At 39.5% G+C, this 24,224-nt stretch overlaps 2 protein-coding genes across 2 annotated transcripts; both read right to left on the bottom strand.

The window, feature by feature from the left end:
• Window positions 1-891: 891 nt before the first annotated feature.
• tcirg1b (T cell immune regulator 1, ATPase H+ transporting V0 subunit a3b) lies at window positions 892-13,568 on the bottom strand. Its single transcript, XM_074647593.1, has 21 exons — window positions 13,181-13,568; window positions 11,441-11,563; window positions 10,048-10,126; window positions 9,811-9,953; window positions 9,628-9,723; window positions 8,851-8,912; window positions 8,647-8,773; window positions 8,411-8,493; window positions 8,229-8,322; window positions 7,811-8,023; window positions 7,553-7,703; window positions 7,289-7,428; window positions 6,196-6,353; window positions 6,027-6,117; window positions 5,794-5,912; window positions 5,459-5,672; window positions 3,586-3,696; window positions 3,415-3,498; window positions 3,209-3,329; window positions 2,611-2,782; window positions 892-1,691 (listed from the first exon to the last, which is right to left on the bottom strand). Exons 2-21 carry the CDS (start codon window positions 11,555-11,557, stop codon window positions 1,598-1,600), a joined length of 2,469 nt encoding a protein of 822 aa, XP_074503694.1. The 5' UTR covers window positions 11,558-11,563; window positions 13,181-13,568; the 3' UTR covers window positions 892-1,597.
• Window positions 13,569-15,985: 2,417 nt separating this feature from the next.
• Window positions 15,986-23,104, bottom strand: prpf19 (pre-mRNA processing factor 19). The gene is made up of 16 exons (XM_074647597.1): window positions 22,902-23,104; window positions 22,048-22,197; window positions 20,860-20,936; window positions 20,502-20,643; window positions 19,525-19,598; window positions 19,346-19,411; window positions 19,198-19,239; window positions 18,973-19,047; window positions 18,801-18,876; window positions 18,562-18,671; window positions 18,293-18,448; window positions 18,131-18,200; window positions 17,871-18,044; window positions 17,394-17,476; window positions 16,912-17,017; window positions 15,986-16,802 (listed from the first exon to the last, which is right to left on the bottom strand). The coding sequence occupies exons 1-16, from the start codon at window positions 22,918-22,920 to the stop codon at window positions 16,705-16,707; spliced, it is 1,518 nt and encodes a 505-aa protein (XP_074503698.1). The 5' UTR covers window positions 22,921-23,104; the 3' UTR covers window positions 15,986-16,704.
• Window positions 23,105-24,224: the final 1,120 nt, after the last annotated feature.

The following is a 24,224-nucleotide window of genomic DNA, read 5'->3' as shown; positions in this document are numbered from 1 at the left end:
GAACCATAATTCAAAAACAATATCTGATTTTCATTAGTTAATTTCCAGTGAATTTTTATTTATTATTACTTTTGTCAGTTTCAAGTTATTTCAGTGACCATTGTGGGTTTTTCTCTCTTTAACGGAACGTTACCAACAACTTTGCCTACGTCTGTAAGTCTGATGCAGTGAGGGCCAAAGTGCAAATGTACTACCGAGTATTAGGGCCACATTGAGGAAAAAAACATCTGAGATTTACAGAATAAAGTCATAACTTTACGAGAAAAAAAGAAAATAGCACGTAAAATTACTACTTTATAACATAATTACTTTATTTTCATAATATTACCACTTTTTTCTTGTAATATTATGAAAATAAAGTAATTATATTATAAAGTAGTAATTTTATGTGCTATTTTCTTTTATAATATTATGACTTTATTCTCAAAATGTTTTTTTTTCCTCAATGTGGCCTTAATACTCCGTCGTACCGTAGACCTACAACAATAATAAATAAAAATGAAAATGTAAACAAAAAACAGTTATTCATTTCCATTTTTAAAAATCCACAGGGAGCCACTGAGAGGAGCTGAAGAGCTGCAGGTTGCTGACCCCTGACCCCTGACCTAGGTCATCAACATTAAAATGCATGTTTTATTTAATGAATCACTAATAAATATACTCATTATGTACTTTTGATATGTACAGTATATTTTGGTGATACTTTCACCTAAGATTTTGAATGCTAGACTTCTTACTTGTAAAGGCATATTTGTACATTGTGGTATTAACTCCTTATTCTTATAAGGATTTGAATACTTCTTCCATCATTAGTAACTTATTAAATGAGTTATAGACATACGTGACACAGTAAATGGTGTAAGGTTGCCTGTTCAGTGAAGGACTCCCTAATAAGATTAAACAAGAAAATCATTATTTAATTTCAGTTCAGATTTGATCCATTTTACAGTGCAAACCGGCAGGAAAAAGAAAAGAGAGAGAAACTGTCCGGGCAGAGTTTTGTTGAAGATAGTGGCGTGATGAAGGAGGTTAAGATCTGTCCAAAACACTGAAAAACGTTTACTACCAATAAATACCTGTTGTGTTTTGAGATCGGAAGACGTGACAGTTAGGGGAAAAGTATCTTTGGCTCGTGAAAATCATTCATATAATTCCCTGCTATCATTTGAAGACTCTTACAGGGCCGGTTTATAGAAGCATAATACTCCTAATTCAACAATCATACCTTCCCTTAAACTGCAGAACAGATTCATTACTTGGTGTGATTTCCCTTTTGATGGCTATAATACATGTTCATACAGTGAAAAGTAAATGATTACTATTTTTGAGTAATTAGAAAGCAGCCCATAACACTGAGTGAAATTAGCAAGGGGATACAAAAGTATATATTTTTCATATAATTAATTGTAATTCATTATATAGGGACTCATTCAAAAATGCAAAAATAACAGTCTTTACCATCATGATCATTGTGCAAGTCAATTAAACCATTTCACAGCCTACAGGCAATAGACGTGGAGACACAGTCATTTGGATGTGTGTAGTTGTAGTCCAAGTGCTCAGTAATAGACATAAATTAACAGAACCGTTTGGGTGATCATATAGCAGCTGATGCATTGATCAGAGCTGAGAAAGAGAAAGGGCTCAGCTTGTAGCCTGTACCACTGTAGAACTTGTTCTGAAACTCCACCCTGTAAAAGAGAGAAGCAAAGTCAACATGCAACAATACAAAACCACAACACATAATCCACCTTCTCCGTTTCTCTACGTCTCTTCACCAACAACCCTGTCCGGTTTATTTTACAGTGGACGTAAAGATGAATTTCTGATGGATGGTTTGGTGACCTATGAAGCTTTTTCTCTAGCAACTACCATCAGGAAAATATTTCCATTTACACACAAGAAAAATCAAAATGTAACGTGCAGACGGCCATGAAACATGTGAACACATTAATCCTACATGAAGGATGTACCCTTTTCATTTTGGAGCCTCCCTGAGCTTAAAGGTCCCATATCGTGCTCATCTTCAGGTTCATACTTGTATTTTGTGTTTCTACTAGAACATGTTTACATGCTGTAATGTTAAAAAAAAAAACTTTATTTTCCTCATACTGCCTGTCTGAATATACCTGTATTCACCCTCTGTCTGAAACGCTCCGTTTTAGTGCATTTCAACGGAATTGCGTTGCTAGGCAACAGTTTGGGTCCATGTTTACTTCCTGTCAGCTGATGTTATATACATACACTGCAACAGGAAATAAACTGGGACACATTTAGAATGTTTATGTTTAAAACCGTGTAATGATCTATATATTGTATATTTGTGACATCACAAATGGACAGAAATCCTAACGGCTTGTTTCAAACGTACAATTTCCGAATACAATGTGTGTGTATTTCTCTGTATATTGAGCGTTTTGATAGTTTAACAGTATTTATATAGCACTTAAACCTTCTTTATAATATAAAAGACATGAAAATCTAACTTTTTACAATATGGGACCTTTAAGCAAAAAGCTATCACACATTTTACTCAGTGCAGATATTCAGCGTAGTATTTTTTTTAACACATTTTTCCCTTCGTCCTCTCCTCCTCCCTCCTCTCCTTACCAGTGCAGACGGAGCGCGTGCAGGAAAGCTGAGAGTCCCTCCATAACCAGCAGGATGGCGACCGTCAACACAGCAAAGAAGGCAAAAATCACAAAGAGGACTACAGATCCCACATAGCCATCCCACCTCAGGGCGAGACGCATCACCATCACCCACAACACCTCAGAGAGCTCTGTGGAGACACAAATAACTCACCGTCAGACAGCCATCATGTGTGTGTGAATAACTGGCTTTAAAAAAAGAACAGTATGAGTGTTTAGAGAGGAAGTGTGTCAGCGTGTGTGTGTGTGTGTGTCATGTGAGGATGAAGGTGTATATTTTGTGTGTGTGTGTGTGTGTGTGTGTGTGTATATCATGTGAGTATGAAGGTGTATATTGTGTGTGTGTGTGTGTGTGTGTGTGTGTGTATATCATGTGAGTATGAAGGTGTATATTGTGTGTGTGTGTGTGTGTGTGTGTGTGTGTATATCATGTGAGTATGAAGGTGTATATTGTGTGTGTGTGTGTGTATGTGTGTGTATATGTCATGTGAGTATGAAAGTGTATATTGTGTGTGTGTGTGTGTGTGTGTGTGTGTGTCAGTACGGGTGCCACTAACGTGCGTGTGCCAGACTGAGAGCCCAGAGCCGGAGGTAAGAGGCAGTGTTGGAGATGCAGCCCAGGCAGTACTCTATAGTGTGGATGGCCTGATGCATGAATACGTCTGCGACATCAAACTCCTGCAGACAGAACAGATTAAACACTTACATCTCTGACTTGGTTTAATCTGTTTAGTGAATGAAGTTATTCAGGCTTCTCTCTTACCTCCTCTTCAGCAGCTCCCTCCGTCTCCCCCTGACGAGTGTTGATGGAGCCTTCGTCGGCCATTAGCAGTCGTCGGTCTTCCTCCTGATGGTGCAGAGAAACCAGAAATGAGTCAGAAAATACATCCGACTCTAGAATAAAGGGTTAAAGTTCAGTCAAACGCAGACTCACTGTTTGACGTCGTCTACTCTTGAATGCGATGTATTCGTACGTGGGCTTCCCAAACAGGAGGACCGGGACAGAACACAGAGCCAGCACCACCAGGATCTTCTGCACCACAATCTGCACATGAAGAGTCACAAGACCGGCCGTTACGCTTCTGAGCGACACATGCTCACTTTAGCAAAGCTATTCTGAAGGAAATACAGTACTACTGCACCTACAGAGAGCATGCACTTTCACTTCTGCAAACTACTTTCCACAGCATGCCATAGATTTGGGGGATTCAAGTGCTTTTTATTTCTACCTTCCAGATGTTCACTGGTTTCAGTTCATATTAGTACAGTATGAAAATGAGCTTGCAGAGATTTGAAACTAGTTCAAGATCGATACTCCATGAGCATTTCATTGTTCTTCTGTCAAACTCACATTATTACTATTTTAAAATATAAGAAGCAATTATATTGTTGTATTGTTATAGCACTGAGAAGTTCCTTTTTCCACTGAGTATCTCCTATTTAGCTTTTCATTTTTCATTTTCCATACAGCTTTTCTGATGCGATAATCGAAATGCAAATAAAAACACCTGAATAGAAACATGGCTAGTGTCTTATTTCTACAATAAACATCATATAAAAAGTAAATAAAACTGCTCTGGAGTTATTGTGCTATTCTGCTTTCAGTTGTGGTGCTAAGCTAGGCTAAGATGAAACCGATAATCAATACTCCCATGTGATTCTGGTTAAGACAACACACACACACGTTCCTTTAAAATGTAATATTAGTACAGCAATCAATAAATGCTGCTATCTATCTGAATGCAAGACATATTTAATTGCAGGTTTGGGAAGTAGTCAAAGAGGAAGCCGACCATGTTGATTTGAAGCTAATATAAGCGAACCGATATCAGTGTGACCGTAGTGTAAACTCTTCAAACTTTAAGAAGTCTTGTGTTGGCGTGTTCATGCGTTTGTGGCAAACTTCCACATCTGAGGTTTGAGAGTAATCTGTCAAACGACACTCACAAGTTATAGATTCAGAAAATAAAACCCAGAGGACACAGGCACACACGGGGGGGGGGGCTCCAGAATCCATGAACAAATAAATAACCTTGATTAAGATAATGCAGACTAAATATTCGCTGTGATGGGAAAAAAAAGATCTGAAAGAATTTCAGAAAAAAAGTGAAAAATGTCCGAAACAAAAAGTCTGAAAAAAAACATCTAAAAATGTCGGACAAAAAAAGTCTGAAAAAAATTCCGAAAAAAAAGTCTGAAAAAAAAAATTTTAAAAAAAATTCCGAAACAAAAGTCTGAAAAAAAGATCTGAAAAAATGTCCGAAAAAAAAGTCTGAAAAAAAACACCTGAAAAATGTCCGAAAAAAAGTCTGAAAAAAAAAATTTGAAAAAAAATTCCGAAACAAAAGTCTGAAAAAAAGTCTGAAAAAAATTCCGAAAAAAAAGTTCTGAAAAAATTTCCGAAAAAAAAGTCTGAAAAAAAAGATTTGAAAAAAAATTCCGAAACAAAAGTCTGTAAAATGTCCGAAACAAAAGTCTGAAAAAAAGATCTGAAAAAATGTCCGAAAAAAAGATCTGAAAAAATGTCCGAAAAAAAAGTCTGAAAAAAACCATCTGAAAAATGTCCGAAAAAAAAGTCTGAAAAAAAACATCTGAAAAATGTCCGAAACAAAAGTCTGAAAACAAAAGATCTGAAAAATGTCTTCAAGGTGATTTTCATACTGTACTAACAAAATAAAATGAAACCAGTGGTTAACAAGAATGTAGAAGATGTATTCATCAGTATAGAAACTATGTCTGGAGGATAAACTGTAGGACATGAGTTAAAACTGATATGTTCCTTTTAGGGAAATGAACAAAGCACACACCTGTCCATTGTAGAGCGTTGGGTTCTCAGCGTTGTCTGTGAAGAGGAACATATCTATGAAGTGGATGAGTATACTGGGAGCCTTTTTTGACTGTGCGGGAGTGAAGGCGAGCCACTTGAAGACCACCATAAACACCAGGTAGCCAAACAGACACACCATGAAGAACAGCTCAGGGATCAGCACAAAGAACACACTGCTTAGCTGGCCAAAGTGCCTGGAGACAAACGACGACGAGGGGAAAGCAGGGAAACAAAGACGTGTGAAGGCAAAACACTTATGAAAAGAAACATGAATGGACGTGTAAACACAACAACATGCATCATAACATGACTTACCAGTAGTTAAAGAACGACAAGCAGACTCCAAAGGTCATATGAATAACACCGATGATGACCGACATCTTCATCTTGTACGAGTTCAGGAAAGTTAGTTTGTTGTTGGACAGACCCCAGACCTGACGACGACACAAGAGGAGAGAGAATGAGGACTGATGCAGCGACAACCACAATTACAGCATGGTAGAAAAACAGAGCCGTGAAGGAAGAGTTGATGAGTGTGACGGCCGTACCGGGTCGATGCCAAACGGATAGGGGGTGGTGAAAACACCCGACACGACAGGATCCATGGACAGGTACTGGTTCCCTGCCAGGACTGATGAACTGAGAGAAATAAAATACAGTTAGTTGAGATGGACAAGAAAATAATGTGTGTGGAGAAGGTGAATGAAATGTCCTCACTTCCAGATGTTGTTCTCAAACATCGGGCCGACGTGCCACGCTGAGTCGAAGGTACTGAGGCCTCGGCTGAAGCACTCGTTGTAAACGGCCCCCGTGTAGACGGAGAACAGTCCCATCAGCAGAATCAGATACCTTCCTCCGAACATCATCCTCCAGATCTGAAACACACGGGGAACCATTTCATTTCAGTATTTAATATGTAAGGTCAACAACATAGTTCCGCTCTTTTATTGAAAACACAGTAAAGACCTTTGTGACCTTAGTTCTTAAATATTACTTCCTAAATATTAAAAGGTCTCATATCGTGCTCATTTTCAGGTTCCTACTTCTATTTTGTGTTTCTATAGAGCATACACACTCACACACTCATTATTATTCTATTCACTCACTTATATTTATATTCCATATTGTATATAGACCTCTCTCACTGTAAATATTACCATTGTCCCTACAGTTTGTACTACATTTTTTAAATATTTGTAGAGTTGATGTTGTTTTGCTCTCGTGAGCACTGCCACCTCACATTTCACTGCACATCCTGTATGAGTACGTGACAAATAAAACCCTTGAATCTTGAACATGTTTACATGCTGTAATGTTAAAAAAAACAACTTTATTTTCCTCATACTGTCTGTCTGATTATACCTGTATACCCTCTGTCTGAAACGCTCCGTTTTAGTGCATTTCAACAGAATTGCAATGGAACTGCGTTGCTAGGCAACAGTTTGGGTCCATGTTTGCTTCCGGTCAGCTGATGTTATTTACATACACTGAAACAGGAAATAAACTGGGACACATTTAGAATGTTTATGTTTAAAACCGTGTAATGATCTATAAATTGTATATTTGTGACATCACAAATGGACAGAAATCCCAACGGCTTGTTTCAATCGCACAATTTCTGAATACGGGCTGTGTGTATTTCTCCGTATATTGAACGTTTTGATAGTTTAACAGTATTTATAAAGCACTTAAACCTGCTTTATAATATAAAAGACATGAAAATCTCACTTTTTACAATATGGGACCTTTAAGTTATCATTCAAACAATGTAGATCGGGATTAGTACTCGGTCACACTCAGTGTTTGTTACCTCGTTGTTGTTGTTCCTGAATTTGGGGTCCTTCTCCTCGAGGACCATCCAGAGGGCAGCCAGAGTCATCAGTAAACCGTGACCCACATCCCCAAACATCACAGCAAACAGGAAGGGGAATGTAATTATGGTGTACACCGCTGCAGAGGCATCGACAGGAAAGACTTGACTATAATAATAATACATGTGAGGTTGAGCATTGTCTACTTTGATCATGTCCTTTAATTAATGAAGAAACTCTTTTAGTGAAATGTGCAGACGTACCTGGATTGACTTCCCGGTAGCTGGCCACTCCGTAGGCATCAACAATGTTCTGGAAACCGGCTGTGAAAGAGTTGATGGGAAACAGGGTCGGTGGGGGGGCGGAGGAAGGCAGGCGGTTGTAGAAAGAGTCGACACCACTGCCGCTCTTCCTCTGAGGATGGAGAAGACGGTTGGAAAAAAGGTTGACGAGTGTTAGAAATTGGGCGCTTTACTTATTTGTGTCACGTCTCCGCATCTACAGCTCCGTCTTTGCCTTACCCCTCCCTCTCTCAGAGCGCTCTGCAGCTCAGGCAACTTGGCAATGGGACACCAGGCCTCAGCGATCAGGCATTTGTCTGTGACGGAGGGGCTGCAGAGATTCAGCACCATCTGGATCGCCTTAGACTTCTGCACCCGCACCTTCCACTGGGGCAAAACCGCCACCGCCCGCATCAGCAGCTGCTGCAGGAAGGACTCGGTCTGCGACAACACCTGAAGTAGAGGGACGTGAGACGGGTTTTTAGAAATACTGAGCAGAGAACAATACTTTTTTTTTTAAGAAAACAGAGCTGCTATTTTTGTGCTTTCTGGTATTTCAAGTGGAATACAGGCGTCACAAAAGAGAGGGCAAATGCTGGTGATTGTACCAGCGTTCAACAAATAGTGCTGTGCTTTTATAAACATGCACCACACTCACGGCTTTGATATCTTCAATTCTGCCTTGAAGTCCCTGGAGAATCTCCTCTCTCTCAGCAGTGCTCTCAGGGTATGCAAACGTCTGCGTGCGGAAGCTGTGAGGAAGTGAATTCAAAAGATTTTCAACAGGTTCGACAGACATTGTAGTGTGGAAATCTACAACTGATGCACCGGTTTACCCACCAATCACAGATCTTCTTCACTTTCTGTCCGATCTGATCTCCCCAGTAGGAGATGAGGAACACCGTCCACTGCACCATTTCTCCCTGCAAACGAAGAAACAGCTGTGATAAAAGACCCATAACCAAACTCATTAGTTATGACAAATCATCAGAGACTATCCCTGTGACTGAAATAACTTTCACAACTATCTCTCAGCCATGATTCCCTCTCTCTCTCCCCGTCTCCCAGTTCTGTACCGTGTCCGGATGCTCGAGACGATCCTCCATTTCTCTGAAGTCCACAATGATATAACCGCGACACGCCCGCCATAACAACCGTTCAAATGAGGGAACCTTCCAGGGATGGACCACTCCTGCCACGAAACTGAGAGAGAAGATGCATGTTGGTAAGCACGCTGAATGTAGAGATAAAAACATTCAACTTTAGAAAATGAGATGTACCTGAGGCGGACATCTTGGCGGTTATCAAACAGGCCTTGGCTTTCCAGTACCGGTGGTGGTGCCTGTGAGATGAGGCCAAAAGGAGAGTGATTATCTTTGTAGTTTGCAGACTCACTCTAGAGCAGGGGTCAGCGACCTTTACTAACAAAAGAGCCATTTTAGGCAAAAAAACAAAAACAAAAAATCTGTCTGGAGCCAAAAAACATTTGATCATTGTGATGAAGGTAACACAATTTATAGTCTAAGTATATAGTATATAAGTCTAATGCAGTGAGGGCCAAAGAGACAATGTACTACGGAGTGTTAGGGCCACATTGAGGGAAAAAATATCTGAGATTTACAGAATAAAGTCGTAATATTACGAGAAAAAAGTCATAACTTTACGAGAAAAAAAGTCGTAATATTCCGAGAATAAAATCAGAACTTTACGAGAAATATTATAACTTTATTATCATAATATTATGACTTTATTCTCGAAATCTCACATTTATTTATTTTTCGTCAATGTGGCCCTAATACTCCGTCGTACCATAGACCTACAACAATGATAAATAAAAATGAAAATGTAAACAAAAAAACAGTTATTCATTTCCATTTTTAAAAATCCACAGTGAGCCACTGGAGAGGAGCTGAAGAGACACAGGTTGCTGACCCCTGCAGGTTGCAGACCCCTGCAGGTTGCTGACCCCTGCAGGTTGCTGACCCCTGCACTAGAACTATATTTAAAGAATAAACAATGCAGGAATTGTAGCAGAAAATGTAAAATGTTTTTCCCACCTGTGAGGCTGTGAGAGAGTGCGTCCTGGTTAGGACTCCTTGGTACTGACAGAGCTGGGTCAGCTGAGTCCGGAGGCTGTCTCTGTTTCTGGACACCTGGTGAGACACAAAAACTGTTCAACCTCTAATGTACTAATGAGGCGTTCTTTAACTGATCATCTCATCCTCACTTTAAGTGCTCACCTCTTTGAGCTCTCTGGCCAGCCTCTCACACTCCTCCTCTATGGTGATGAGTTCTCGGGGCTGAGGGGCCGAAGGAATCGGGCATGGAGGAGGGAGGGGACACCGCTGAGACAAGGAGCGATTGATCTCCTGCTCCAGGAAGGCTGAAGGGCAGATAAAGAAGGTCAGACAGGAAATTATAAATAAATAAGGAACATGGCGGGGAATATAAGGTGGGAACAATGAGTCAGGACTTACTAAAAGTTTTCTCAAGCTCCTCGCATCGTCTGACCTCACTGACAAACTTCCTCTGAAAGGCGTTCACGTTAGGATTCAACTAGAGCAGAGAGGGGAGAGAGGAAGAGGGTTACTCATGTTCATCTCATGACATTGATTAGCCGTGTCTCACAGTGACTCAAAGCAACCGGCAGTTCATCTAAAACTCGGATTTAGAAAAAATGCTGCAGATTCTAAAGTGACTTCACGAGATAATCTCATTCAGTTCAGTAAATAGATCAGATACTGTTTTCCGGGGTCGTTGTGAGAGTAATGATCATCAGATGCTTGTGAGATGAGCCCAAACACGTGAAAACAAGGGTTGAAATCAATCTGTCACTCACACGTCAAGCATCTTAGGCATAATAGGGGCCGAAATAGTTGCACGTGGGAAAAGTATTCTGGCGTAAACAGTAGCTGACTAATTTACAAGACTAATCGGACTTTGGAAACAATCAAGATGGCCTAACTACGGCGAGTCGGTGCGCGCTGTTCTTCTTGTTTTTTTCTTTCTTTAGTTTTTGTTATGTTTATTTTTTGTATATATCTTATATTGTATATCGGTAGAATTTCATTTTTTTTAATTTTTTTTTTATTCTTATTTTACTGCTTATTTGCACCAACAAACCAAAGCAAACTCCTGGTGTGTACCTGATACACCTGGCAATAAATACAGATTCAGATTCTGGTATTGGGTATTGTCAGTGTACAGCTGGAAATATTTAGTTTTTTTCCTCTATATATATATTTCACTTGAAACTGTTCAGTTAATTTTTAACTACAGTTCTGAATAAAATGAGACAATACCAGTCAGTACTATCCATTTCGTGTTGTGTTTTCATTGACTGGATTTTGTGAAGTTTTATATATGTGCAAATAAAAAATAAAAAATAAAATAAATACAAAATATTTAATTCAAATTATGTTTATGCTGAAATGACATGCAATGTGGAATGGATCATTTTTGTGTGACTGCTGTCGGTCGGTAATAAAAGTTAAAATGTTTGTTGTAACCCATGATTGCTCCACACTCCCTGCCCTTTTATTTTTCTTTATTTTTCTTTATTTATTTATTTTTCCTTTCCTTCTTGGTATCGTCATGTTAGGTGTGTGTACATGTATGTATAATAAAAATTAAAAAAGTATTTAATTCACACGGGAGTATACAGAAATAGGCTTTAATCTGTGGTTATTTCATATGGACTACTTGTTTATTGAATTACCAAAAAACATACTATATTGTGATATAGATCATTATTTGAGATGTGAAATGAGTTACATCGCGATAGAAGGTTTTGGCCATAGCACCCAGATCTAGCCTCCTATTGGACACTTTTCACCACAAGATCATGAACCAATAGTTTAAGTTACTCACGTCTCTGAATTCAACCAGGCCCAGTTCTCCCAGCTCACTGACACAGTTGTAAGCCGAGCCGGACTGAAGGAAGAGCTGCACCAGGCACACCTCCTCACTGCGAAACATGGAGCCCATAACTGCCTGCAAGGAAACAAATCCAAATCAATATTACAACATAGGTAGCCAAAGCACTGCAGTTTATAGTGGAATGAGGGATATTATTGGATAAAGTGATGAGGAGAGACGCAGTAAACAGTTCACAGTCAGGACAATGAAAGCCTCTTTGTGACAATGGAGAAGCTCATGAGTGGAAACTGAAGAAAAGGGAAGCAACAAGTCCTCCTGACTGTGATGATCAGGTGGGATTTCCATTCTTGCACAGACTTGTTTCCCTCTTAGTTTTAGTTTATTGCTTTATTTGACAGGGACGGTGCAATATTAATAACATTTTCTGAAAATATGCCGGTTTTCATCTTCCATCCCTGGGCAGGCACTAGTTAAAACACCGTGAAGGAAAAAGAAGAAAAGTATCAGCAGGTTGTGATTTAATAGTCTCATGATGACACAAACTGGATAGAGGTAGAACTTTAGATAGTAAAGGTTGTTGACCCCTGATTTAGACTAACCTCATTGATGTAAATGATGTGGACAAAACACCACAACAACAGCACCAGAAAACTACAGAAACTCCAAAATGAAGTTGCATTTAACACTAACAAATAATAGTTTCAACTAAATCTGGACATTATAGCCTTCATGAAGGTGGCATGTCTTTACGGGGAAGTTATACTAGTTTCAGAGTGTGTGAAGAACTAACATTTATAGACCAGCGTTACCTAAAAAAAACATTAAAGGGAACAAAGAAAAAGAAAAACACATATTTCTAAATTAACTTTCCTTAAACGAATAATAACCAGCTTGTTTCACCTCATAAAGTCTGTCTCTTTAGTCTCCATAAATCAGAAACAATAAGCAATAAGTTTCGTTTTTAGTGTCCCTCCATAGCCATGAAATACAGAATGGTAATTAAACAGAAGAGCAGAACAGAAAAGGAGCAGCAGGTTGTGATTTAATAGTCTCATGATGACACTAGTTAACTGGATAGAGGTAGAACTTTAGATAGTAAAGGTTTCTGACCCCTGCTTTAGACTAACCTCATTAATGTAAATGATGTGGACAAAACACCCCCAACAGCACCAGAAAGGAAGTTCCATTAACACTAACAAATAATAATATTTTAAACTAAATCTGGACATCATAGCCTCCGTGAAGGTTGCATGTCTTCACAGGGAAGTTATACTAGTTTTAGAGATTTGAAGAATTAACATTTATAGACTTGGTGTTACCCAAAATAAACATTAAAAGGAACATTATTATATTAGACTACACACACATTAACACAAGTAGACAAAGAAAAAGATATTCCTAAAGGAACTTTCCTTAAATGAATAATAACCAGCTTGTTTCACCTCATAGACTCTGTCTCTTTAGTCTCCATAAATCAGAATCAGAGCAATAAGTTTCGTTTTTAGTGTCCCTTTATAACCATGAAATAAAGAAGTCTTAAAGAATGGTAATTAAACAGAAGATGGTTAAAACGTTATAAATGAAGTGTTGTGTTTTAATGAAACGGGGAATTCCGTGAAGGAAGAAAAAGAAAGTAGCAGCAGGTTGTGATTTAATAGTCTCATGATGACACTAATAAACTGGATAGAGGTAGAACAACAGCTAGAAGAGGTTAAATGTTGTTGAACTCACCTGTTCAGGTACACTACGTCCTGCTGTCCTGCTGTCCTTCTGTCCTTCTGACCTACTGTCCGGTTCCCGTACCGACGGACAGACCCGGTGACTGCTAACCGGGCTGAACCAGACTGTTTATTAGAAGTTCTCCGTTCAGTCTCTCACTTCCCGTTTAGAGAGAGTCACGTTACTGCTGCGGTCTCACGTGACGACTGTTAACGTTCTGTTCTTCTCCCGTTTGGCCACGAGGGGCTCGAGACTCCTTCCTGTTGCTTTAAATGGCGGTAAAAACAAAAGAGCATCATTATGATCAGTTTATCAGAGTTTAACGTCTAACATGAGCTAAATGTTGAATTATGTTATTGTGTTACGCTGTATAATGTCGTGTGAATTTTAGTTGCTAAGCGACACCGTGATGACGTTGGTGGCGTGACTCTCATTAGAGGAACGTTCTGTGACGTGACGCTGCGTTCTAGAACCGACCGTTAGGTTTAAAAACCAAGAAAAGAACACATATATTAAAGAATGTGGTGACGTCACCTCCTAGAAATGCGTGTCCTGGTTTGACATGGACATATTTTTAAATTTTTTAATTAAAAATTATTATAAATTAAAATGTGCAGTGCAGTGCTTGATAAATATATACACCAGTGTTATTACCCATCTTGACATAAAAAAACAATCACTAAATAATGTGATTTAATAAAATGTATGAAGCAGCACATATAGTTGTTAAGGTTTTAATCTGTAAACATGTTTATTTTTTTATGGTTTTCATCACTTGTTGTTATACTAAATGTCCTTACTACAACATTACAATAATGTTTAATAATTTTATACATTACCCCTTTTAAAATTCTATAATACTTTTAAGACATTTAAATTCATTTTCATCAAGCTTTGTGCATCCTTGTAAATATTGATTATAATAACATTTTCTAAAAATGGGGGATTTCATGATTTTCTCTACACCCAGAAAATTGTAGACAGCAACCATAGATGTTAGTCTTCATACACAAAAAATATAAAATATGTTGTTTTTATGACAGATATTGCAATTATAATGTTTAAAGTCCTTACAGTAAGGACACACACACATATATATATATATATATGTATATATAAAAATAAAAATAAAAATATGTCTACGTATATATGTCTCTGTATAAAAATATATATATACAGACATATATATGTATATATATATAAATAAATATATATTTATATGTGTATCTATGCAAATGATATAACTGCACGCATTTATACAAATTCAAGAATAGCGTAAAATAAGAATATTAGTTTAAGAGTATTTCACAGCTGAATGAATGCACTAAATTATTGTACTGTTAAGTCAGTATTGCCCAGTTGAAGATATAATAAATTATGGGTTTATAACTCCTGATGGGTAAAAATAATAAATATATGTTGTACAGGTGCAGCTCAAAAAATTTGAATATCACGATAAAGTTCAATATTCTTTGTCAGTTATTTAAGAAAGTGAAAATGTAATATATTATAGACTTGCACATAAACTAAAATGTTTCAAGCATTTTTTCATTTTAATTTCGATAATTACAGCCTACAGCTCAAAAAAGAAAGAAAAAGGTATCTCAAAGTATTGGAATATTTCATTTTGAGTTTCAGTAAATTGCTATCCACACAGAATAAATAGCGTGTATCTCTCAGTCTAGTTCAGCACACACAACCACAATCATGAGGAAGGCTGCTGACTTGACAGTTGTCCAGAAGATAATCATTGACACCCTCCACAAGGAGGGTAAGCCACAGAAGGTCATCGCTGAAAGGGCTGGCTGTTCGCAGAGTGCTGTATCAAAGCATGTTCACGGAGTGACTGGAATGGAAAAGTGTGGTAGGAAAAGGTGCACAAGCAACAGGGATGACCGCAGCCTTGAGAAGATTGTCACGCAAAGCTGATTCAAGAACTTGGGAGAGCTTCACAAGGACTGGACTGAGGCTGGAGTCAGTGCATCAAGAGCCACCACTCACAGACGTCTTCAGGAAACGGACTACCGCTGTCGCATTCCTGTATCAAGCCACTCCTGAACCAGAGAGACCGTCAGAAGCATCTTACCTGGGCTAAGGAGAAGAAGAACTGGACCATTGCTCAGTGGTCCAAAGTCCTCTTTTCAGATGAAAGTACATTTTGAATTCGTTTCATTTGTAAATCAAGGTCCCAGAGTCTGGAGGAAGAGGGGAGATGCACAGAATCCAAGTTGCTGGGAGTCCAGTGTGAAGTTTCCACAGTCAGTGATGATTTGGGGTGCCATATCATCTGCTGGTGTTGGTCCACTGTGTTTTATCAAGTCCAAAGTCAACGCAGGCGTCTGCCAGGACATTTTAGAGCACTTCATGCTTCCGTCTGCTGACGAGCTTTATGGAGATGCCGATTTCCTATTCCAGCAGGACTTGGCACCTGCCCACAGTGTCAAAACTACTACGAACTGGTTTGCTGACCATGATGTTACTGTGCTTGATTGGCCAACCAACTCGCCTGACCTGAAGCCCAGAGAGAATCTACGGGGTATTGTCAAGAGGAAGATGAGAAACATCCAACCCAACAATAGAGATGAGCAGGCATCGATGCAGACTCACTGTTGGGGGGTTTCATAACCCACTTCCAGTCCCCGTGAATTGGTTTTGAATGGCCCTTCATATGGCGGACCCTCCACGCAAATGGAGTGGAAGTAGGTAGAGAGGGTGTTGGGGTGGATTGGAATCGGGCCACTATCTGTGTCAGCTGGTAAAATGTCTGTAAATGAAGTGAAATCACTGCCCTTTGTCTTGATCTGACAAACAGATGAATGGCAATACAAAAGATATTTTATTTTATTGTAAAAGGGCAAAGTTTGAACAGGTAAAATAGCAAGTAATGAGAAATATACAATTGGAAAAAAAAAAAATATTTTAAATGGACCAATTGAAACAGGAAGTTAAACCGAAGGGAAGTTAAACAAGTCGAACATGAATCTCGTACACCTGTTCTATTGTTTCTGCTTATTTTTGTACTGGACATTCACTACAGATTTATTTTCATCTCGCCCTAAAGATACTGTAATGAAGGAAGGTCTACATTAAGAAGCAAAGCAGATTGTTGTCACACCAATTAATAGTCCCCGACAGTGTACTACAACACTGTTGGAGTTGTATTACAAGCAACTTTAGACTCCCCATCCACACACACACAAAGAAAGAAAAAAATACTACAGTAAAATAATAATTGCTGGCAAATCAGACAGGAACATTTCACTGGCTTCTGCATCTCATTTCACATCATTCACATGTCAGACGTACAATGTTATCCCAACCATGCTGCTGTGGTTTCATATAGCAGACAATTTCATGGGCTCTCATTCTCAGACACGAGGACTAACGCACTAATGAAGCAAGTTAGCGGTGATTTTTCTCTCTTCTTTTTCTAAGAATTACAGGTCTGTGTTCAGGATAGTAACTGCTCAGACATAGAGACCATTTTAACTTCCTCTAAGTTGTCCTCCTCCCTTCATCCTGACTTTCACATTTTTCTACAAACTGTAAAATTTGAGACTTCTGTCCATCCCTGCCGAGGTCAGGAACTGAGCGTTCTCTCCAAAGGCCACTCCAGTCACCAATCCTGAATGGTCTACAATTAGAAAGGCAAAAGCAAGGTCAGAAATCGGACACACAGACCAGAAGACATGTGCTGCATACTGGATGAACATTTGAAAAGAGCATTTCTTTCCCCCTCTCACCTGTGAAATTGAGGACCTCAGACCACTGCTTGCAGATGTAGACACGGATGTCAGACCCTCCGACAGCCAGGTAGGTACCACTCTGGTCAAACACGAGGGACTTCACCTGAAACAGAAAACAACGCACAAAAGGAGTGAGATCCAGAAGCAGAGAGAGGAACGAGAGTCTGGAGAACAGAGGAACGTCAGCCAAGACCAGATCAAAATCATTGTAAAAAAAACATGCATGATCATTTCTTACATGCTCAGTGTGTTGCAGTTAAATCAACTAAATGATGCTCGCTAAGCTCATACTTCCAATTAACATTCTGTTCGTATCACTTATCAGACTCTTACTTTAAGTCGTCATAGTAACGAGGTCACATGAAATGCGTTTATTTGCCTTCTTGTCGTGAGTTAGTTGCGAAGATCAATACCATTTACAGAAGGCCAAAATGTATCAAACTATTCCTTTTACAGGAGAAATACCTGCAGTGTCTTACCTCATAGTTGTTGTCCAGAGTGATGGTCTTGAAGTTCTTCAGTTTCCTCAGATCCCACAGTTTCAGAGAGCTATCCTGGGCACCTAGAGCACAGAACCAGAAGGATGATAGGGTATTTAAAACAATGAAATATACAGTTCCAGATCCCTTTAGTGCAGAATTTTAAGATACTGTAGGTCACTGTAGAAATTAATGTGAAGTGTGTGCAATTTTTTTTTTTTTTTTTTTTAAGTTATTTTTTGGGGGCATTTTTAAGCATTTTTTATTGACAGGACAGTGGATAGAGTCTTGGAAAGGGGGGAGAGAGAGAGTGGATGCGGAAAGGGCCACAGGCCGGATTCGAACCCGGGCCACCGCGATCAGGACTGAGGCCTGTTACATGGGCGCCCGCTCTACCAACTTTGCAACCCAATGTCAAACACTTGCACGTCACAGATTAGCAGCAACACTGTGTAAGATGATGTTAGTAGTTCTAACCTGTGGCCAGATAGTATCCGTTCTCAGAGAAAGCAATGGAGGTGACGGGGCCAGAGTGGCCCGGGAAGTTGGCCACGTTGGTGCGCTCCTTCAGATCCCAGATCTTGATTTGGGAATCAGCTGTCCCAGTGCCAAAAATGAGACCATCAGGGTGGAACTGAGCACAGGTGAGAGCTGTAGGGGACAGATAGGCAGAAACATTACCACCTGGAACAGCAGGACAGACCGCCAGACACACACGTTTAAACAGGGGCACTTACCACAGCCAGCACTTTCATCAGTAACTTTGGTGAGGACTCTTCCAGTCTGGATGTCAGAAAAGGCCCAGTACTGCAGAACAAGAATGAAGAGAGTTAGTGGGATTCCCCAGTGAAGAGATCTCTTGTGTTAAATATAACTTGAAGGTCTGTCAGTGCACACACCTGATCCTCAGAGGAGCTGAGCAGGTAGTCCCCAGTAGCGTGTAGGGAGAGTCCAGTGACGCCTGCCTCGTGGGCACGAATCACCTGGACGCAGTTTCCCCCGGTAACGGACCACACACGGATGGTGTTGTCTGGAGATGCAGAGAAGACCACGGACTAAAAGGGGAGAGACGGCGAGGGGATGAAAAAAAAGAGCAGTAAGAATAACAGCAATGCACAGAGCAATGTGTCCGAACGATTGATGTTTGAGACTAACGTTCAAACGTTACCTGGGATGGATGGTAAATGACAGAGGTGACCTTCTTGGTGTGACCCTTAAGTGTTGCCACAATCTGCTCCTCGTTCTTGTCAAACACCACCACGTTCTTATCAGCTCCACCTGAAGAACACGAGAGACGGTCGATATCAAATAAAAGTCTTCAAATGACTTGTGGTTTGTAAACAAATAATAATAAAAAAACTTTTAAAATTGAAAGACGCGGCTGAGCATTGGATGAAATCAATGTACCAGTGAGAACTTTGTTGGTGTCTGAGGGACACAGATCCAGAGCCAGAATACCAGGCACACTGGCACTATGAAGACCCTGAAGGCATCAAAGAGATAGGATGTTAGCACTATGTACATCAAGATAATAAAACAGCTATCTTATTATTAGGAAACATTCGAATTCTACACTTACAGCATGCGTGGCCACTTGGCGGTATTTGCTGAGGTCCTCAGCTCTAACGAGCTCCTCTGGGACAGTTTTTCCTCTCTGGAGAAACACAGTAAAGCTGTTAAAATGAGTGTTTATTACATCGTACCGCAACAGTTACAGACTTGGTGGTAGAACAAGTTTACACAACACTGAGATATCACAGCAGAAATGGGCATAAAGTAGCTTAATAAAAGAGCAACACAATACCTTCTTTCTTTCTGTCGTGAGGATAGTAGCTTTGTCTTGGAGCTGCAAACAGAGAAAAGGTATATTGAAACACATTTTAAACCTGCTAAAGAAATGGAACGCTTATAGCCAGATAATGATTTATGTAGATAAAAAGAAAAACTGTTACCTTTTGGATGATCTCTGGGGTCATTCCCACCTGTTCACTAACCTCCATGGGCTCTCCACCAGCACCCTGAGATACAGACGGGAGCAACGGACATTGTTAGGAGGAGGTAAGACAAAAGGTTATGATGAGCGTTTGTGTTCAGTATCTCATCGACTGGAATTAAAAAGTCAATCACTCACTGCTGCAGCTGGCTGAGAGGCAGGGACTGCCTGAGGGGCAACCAGTCCAGCCTGGGGTTTGAGTGTGGCAAGAGCTGTAAAGAAGGAAATAGAAGAAAAACATAATCTCACAATATTATCTATGAGCTCATGTTTCTGGATTCTGGACGGACTCGATGATCATAAAAAAAAAGCTGTTCTATGTGCTTTACAATGTTGTAATTGTTGATTACTACAAATCTCTTGGTACTATGTTTGACTCAAAGCTCAAATTTGATGTTAACACTGAACTGATTGTCAAACGGGGTCAACAAAAGGATTCATTTAATGCGGAAGCTAAATTCTTTTAAGGTCTGTGATACGATCTTATGTAACTTTTACCGAAAGCCTTTTAACCTTTTCTTTTATCTGCTGGTTTAATAGGTTGTCTGTGAAAGACAAGAACAGTCTAAATAGTATAGTCACGGTGTGCTCCAAGATTTTTGGAGTTCAGCAGAAGGACTTGGGCACAATTTGGGAGAAACAGGTGTCTGAGAAAGCAAAAACATTTATCAGCCAACCAGATCACATTGTTTCGGCTGAATTCTCTCTGATGCCTTCAGGCCGACGTTATAATGTGCCCTTAAGGAGAACAAATCGTTACTCCAAGTCCTTTATCCCTTCTGCTGTTAAGCTGCTGAACACAGACCATACCCATTTTAAATGACTGTTTTTAGAGGAATTTTAAAATATGTTGTTCTATTTGTTGTTTCTTATTTTTGGGCTTTTATTGCTATATTTCTATGTATTTCTATGGTTCTTATTGTAACTTGTCCCTCCAACTGCCCAATGCCTTTAATATGTTTCCTTTGACTTAACTAATTATTGGTTGTCTGTTGTATGTTTGGATGTATAAACTGGGAATGCTACAAATGAATTGCCCCCTTGGGGATAAATAAAGTTGTCTGAACTGAACTACGATAGGGGACCCGGGGACCCACAAACCGCTGTCAACCCACCTTCTCTCGCAGCGGTGACCTCTTTGGTGAGTCGAGCGATGACTCTGCAGGCGGCATCGTGTTGGTAGAGTGCGTGGGACAGTTCTTGGCGAGTAGTTTGCAGCTGTTGCCGCAGGGTGAAGCTGTGAAGCATAACAGCATCCTAAAAACAGAAAACAGGATGAAGGAACTCTTCTCGGTGTCTAAAATCAATATTTTAAAAAGGAAAAAGCAGCTTAAAGCTACTGTTATATTACAGGCTCTTTTGCAATCGACAACTTGGCTCAATAAGTCTTAGTTCAAAACAGAAATTCTGGGCAACATGTACAGTATGAAGGTGTTCTGTTGTGGGTTTCTCCTCAAGGTTAACAATACTTACCCACTCGTCTTGAAGGGACTTGAGAATGGCAGGAATGCTTGTTGCCGATGGAGCCTTTGGTCTGATAGGATGGGACACTAAAAACAGAAAAGTTGCTCGTGTTCAGAACAAGAAGTCTCATCTTTAAATCAAGTTTGTTTTGTTTATTTATTGTAATGTTTTCGAGGTTTCACCGACACTCGCTGCAGGTTAGAACAAGTCATACAGTACTCTATATATCGGAGCAAGTACAACATCTGATATTTGCCCAAATATGCATGTAAACATCACTACAGCTAAAACAGATGGTCACTTAATCAAAAGGTCAACTGACAGAATAATAATCAACAACTATCATGATAATATTTTTAAGAAAAAAAAGCCAAATATTCCAAATTTACAGCTTCTCAGTTGTCAGTTGTTTTTTTTATGTGACATTAAACTGAATATTTGGGGGTTTTATAATGCTGGTTGGACAAAACAAACAATACAAAACATTAATAGGACATTGTGACTTGCATTTTCTTCCCATTATTTTCTGACATTTTATATAAAGTAAAGGCTTTGTTGAGGAAAGAATCCCTAGATTAATAACCAATAATGGAAATAATCATTAGTTGCAGCACTGCACATCAATATCCCAATATTGTCTGAAAAGGTCACAAATAATACCACTGATATAACGTGTTAAAGCCTTCTCTCTCAGACACTTCTAATGCAGCTTCACACAACCACCCAGCAGGTAATCCCACTTTCATGAAGGTTATAATGCTCTTTTAGAGAAGTCCATTCATTCATTTTAAAAGTTGTTAGCTGTATTAGCAGTTAAATAACATCCGGCTATACTGGATGATTAAACTGTGTTGGGTTAATAGTTTAAAGTCATTAATGACTTGAAAAATGATAATATTTTGAAGCAAAAAAGCCAAATATTCCATATTTTCAGCTTCTTCTTGGCTGAAAAGGTTACAAATATTAATACCACTGATATAACGTGTTAAAGCCTTCTCTCTCAGACACTTCTGATGCAGCTTCACACAACCACCCTGCAGGTAATCCCACTTTCATGAAGGTTATAATGCTCTTTTAGAGAAGTCCATTCATTCATTCATTGTAACGCTGCTAGTTTGTGTTAGTAGTTGAATAGAGTCATGATAGATGATTGAACTAGATGTAACACTACTGAATGAGCTGGTGTGGGATCCGTACCTTTGATATCGACCAGCTGCTCCTCAGACAGCGGCTGTCCGTTCATCGGGTCGGTTCCATTCTCCGCGATGTACTTCTCGATGAGTCTCCTCTCGAACACCTGGCTGGACACCGGAGACACCACCGGGTGCTCCGGCACCTCGTTGGAGACTAGAGACACAACAGGTACAGCTTAGAGAGCACAGGAGACCAACAATAGAACCACACGGAGTCTCACGGAGTCTCACAGAGTCTCACGGAGTCACACAGAGTCTCACGGAGTCACACAGAGTCTCACGGAGTCTCACAGAGTCTCACGGAGTCACACAGAGTCTCACAGAGTCTCACGGAGTCACACAGAGTCTCACAGAGTCTCACAGAGTCACACAGAGTCTCACAGAGTCTCACAGAGTCACACGGAGTCTCACAGAGTCTCACAGAGTCTCACGGAGTCACACAGAGTCTCACGGAGTCTCACAGAGTCTCACGGAGTCACACAGAGTCTCACAGAGTCTCACAGAGTCACACGGAGTCTCACAGAGTCTCACAGAGTCTCACGGAGTCACACAGAGTCTCACGGAGTCTCACAGAGTCTCACGGAGTCACACAGAGTCTCACAGAGTCTCACGGAGTCACACAGAGTCTCACAGAGTCTCACAGAGTCACACAGAGTCTCACAGAGTCACACAGAGTCTCACGGAGTCTCATAGAGTCTCACGGAGTCACACAGAGTCTCACGGAGTCACACAGAGTCTCACAGAGTCTCACTGAGTCTCCATCAGGAGGAGAGGCGCTGCATGGCCGCTAGCAGCTAGCTTAAACCAGCTAGTAGCATTAGCATGTTGAGCTAGCAGGCTGATTGATTCTTGACTTACTGGAACAAACCAGAGACATCTTCCCTTCAGAGTCCTCTCAGTCTCTTCTGGAGCTGTAGTGATGCTGGTGCTGGTCTGTGGCGGTGATTCTGGCTGGTGAAGTCTGTGTTTGGTGTTTAGATCAGATGTTTAGCAGCACGCTGTTTCTCTCATCCCGCTATAAGGGACGACTCTTCTTCTACGCTTTCTCTTCCTGTAGTCTCCAAGGAGCCTCACTGTGCTGCAGCGCCCTCCACCGCCGGAAGGACGTCACTGCACTGCCCTCTGCCGCTGGAAGTACACCACCAACTGGGATAGACAGAAGTTACAAAACAAAAAAGCAATGAAAACAATGAATGTATGAAATATCTTTAATGTTTTTAAGTGAAATTATTGTCTTTTTTTTTATTATTATCTACTTATTTATTTATTTTTATTATGTGTTTTTTTTATTCTATGTTGGTTTTGTTTTATTTCTGTTGTCCTCTTATGTTTGTCATAACTCTTTGTTTATGTTTTCGCTATGCTTCTTTTGTATGTAAATGTTTTTAATGTTTTCTGCTGTTACTATGTAAACTGTAATTTTGAAATAAAAAAAATAATAATAATTTTGACAGTCTGTTAATAGTTTAGTCATTTATGAAGCAAAAATACAAAATATTCAATGTTTACATATTCTCAAAATAAAATAAGTTATAATAATAATAATAATAATAATAATAATAATAATAATAATAATAAATTGGACTTATATAGCGCTTCTCAAGAAACCCAAGGACGCTTTACAAAGAGGGCACACAAAATCCTACTAATAAATAAAACAAAGGAAAAACTGTAGCTAAGCTAAGTTGAATATCTTTAGTTTTTAACATGCCACCTTGAGCTTTGGGAACCTTTTGTCACTCCCTGATATTTTATACAATTCATGAATAAATATGCATGTAAACATCACTAGAGCTAACCAATTGGTCTCTTAATCAAAGGGTCAACTGACAGAATAATAATCAACAACGATCATGATAATGTTTTTAAGCAAACATTCCAAATATTCACTATTTCCAGCTTTTCATTGTGGATTTTTTTTGGTTTTATGTGACATTAAATTTAATATTTTGGGGTTTTGTAATGCTGGTTGGACAAAACAAACAATACATTACAAAACCATGTTAGGCCTTAAGACATTGTGACTGGCATTTTTCATTATTTTCTAACATTTTATAAACTTAAATATCCCAATATTGTCTGAAAGGTTACAAATAATAGACAGAAAATTGACAATCATTTTGACAGTCGGTTATCGTTGTAGTAATTTATCAAGCAAAAATACAAAATATTTAATGTTTA

This window comes from Sebastes fasciatus, chromosome 10 (genome assembly GCF_043250625.1).
Source record: "Sebastes fasciatus isolate fSebFas1 chromosome 10, fSebFas1.pri, whole genome shotgun sequence".
NCBI classification, from domain to species: Eukaryota; Metazoa; Chordata; class Actinopteri; order Perciformes; family Sebastidae; genus Sebastes; species Sebastes fasciatus.
Note: the sequence above shows the minus strand (reverse complement) of the source record. Positions and strands in the feature narration are given on the sequence as shown.

Coding starts and splice junctions, on each gene's coding strand:
- tcirg1b (XM_074647593.1), bottom strand. CDS start 11,557: ATGGGCTCCATGTTTCGCAGTGAGGAGGTGTGCCTGGTGCAGCTCTTC. Junction 5,913..6,026: donor ATCCGTTTGGCATCGACCCG/GTACGGCCGTCA, acceptor TGTCGTCGTCAG/GTCTGGGGTCTGTCCAACAA. Junction 3,330..3,414: donor AGGGAGCTGCTGAAGAGGAG/GTAAGAGAGAAG, acceptor TTCTGTCTGCAG/GAGTTTGATGTCGCAGACGT.
- prpf19 (XM_074647597.1), bottom strand. Junction 19,412..19,524: donor CCTCTCAGCCAGCTGCAGCA/GTGAGTGATTGA, acceptor TCTGTATCTCAG/GGTGCTGGTGGAGAGCCCAT. Junction 16,803..16,911: donor TGAGGTCCTCAATTTCACAG/GTGAGAGGGGGA, acceptor TTCTAATTGTAG/ACCATTCAGGATTGGTGACT.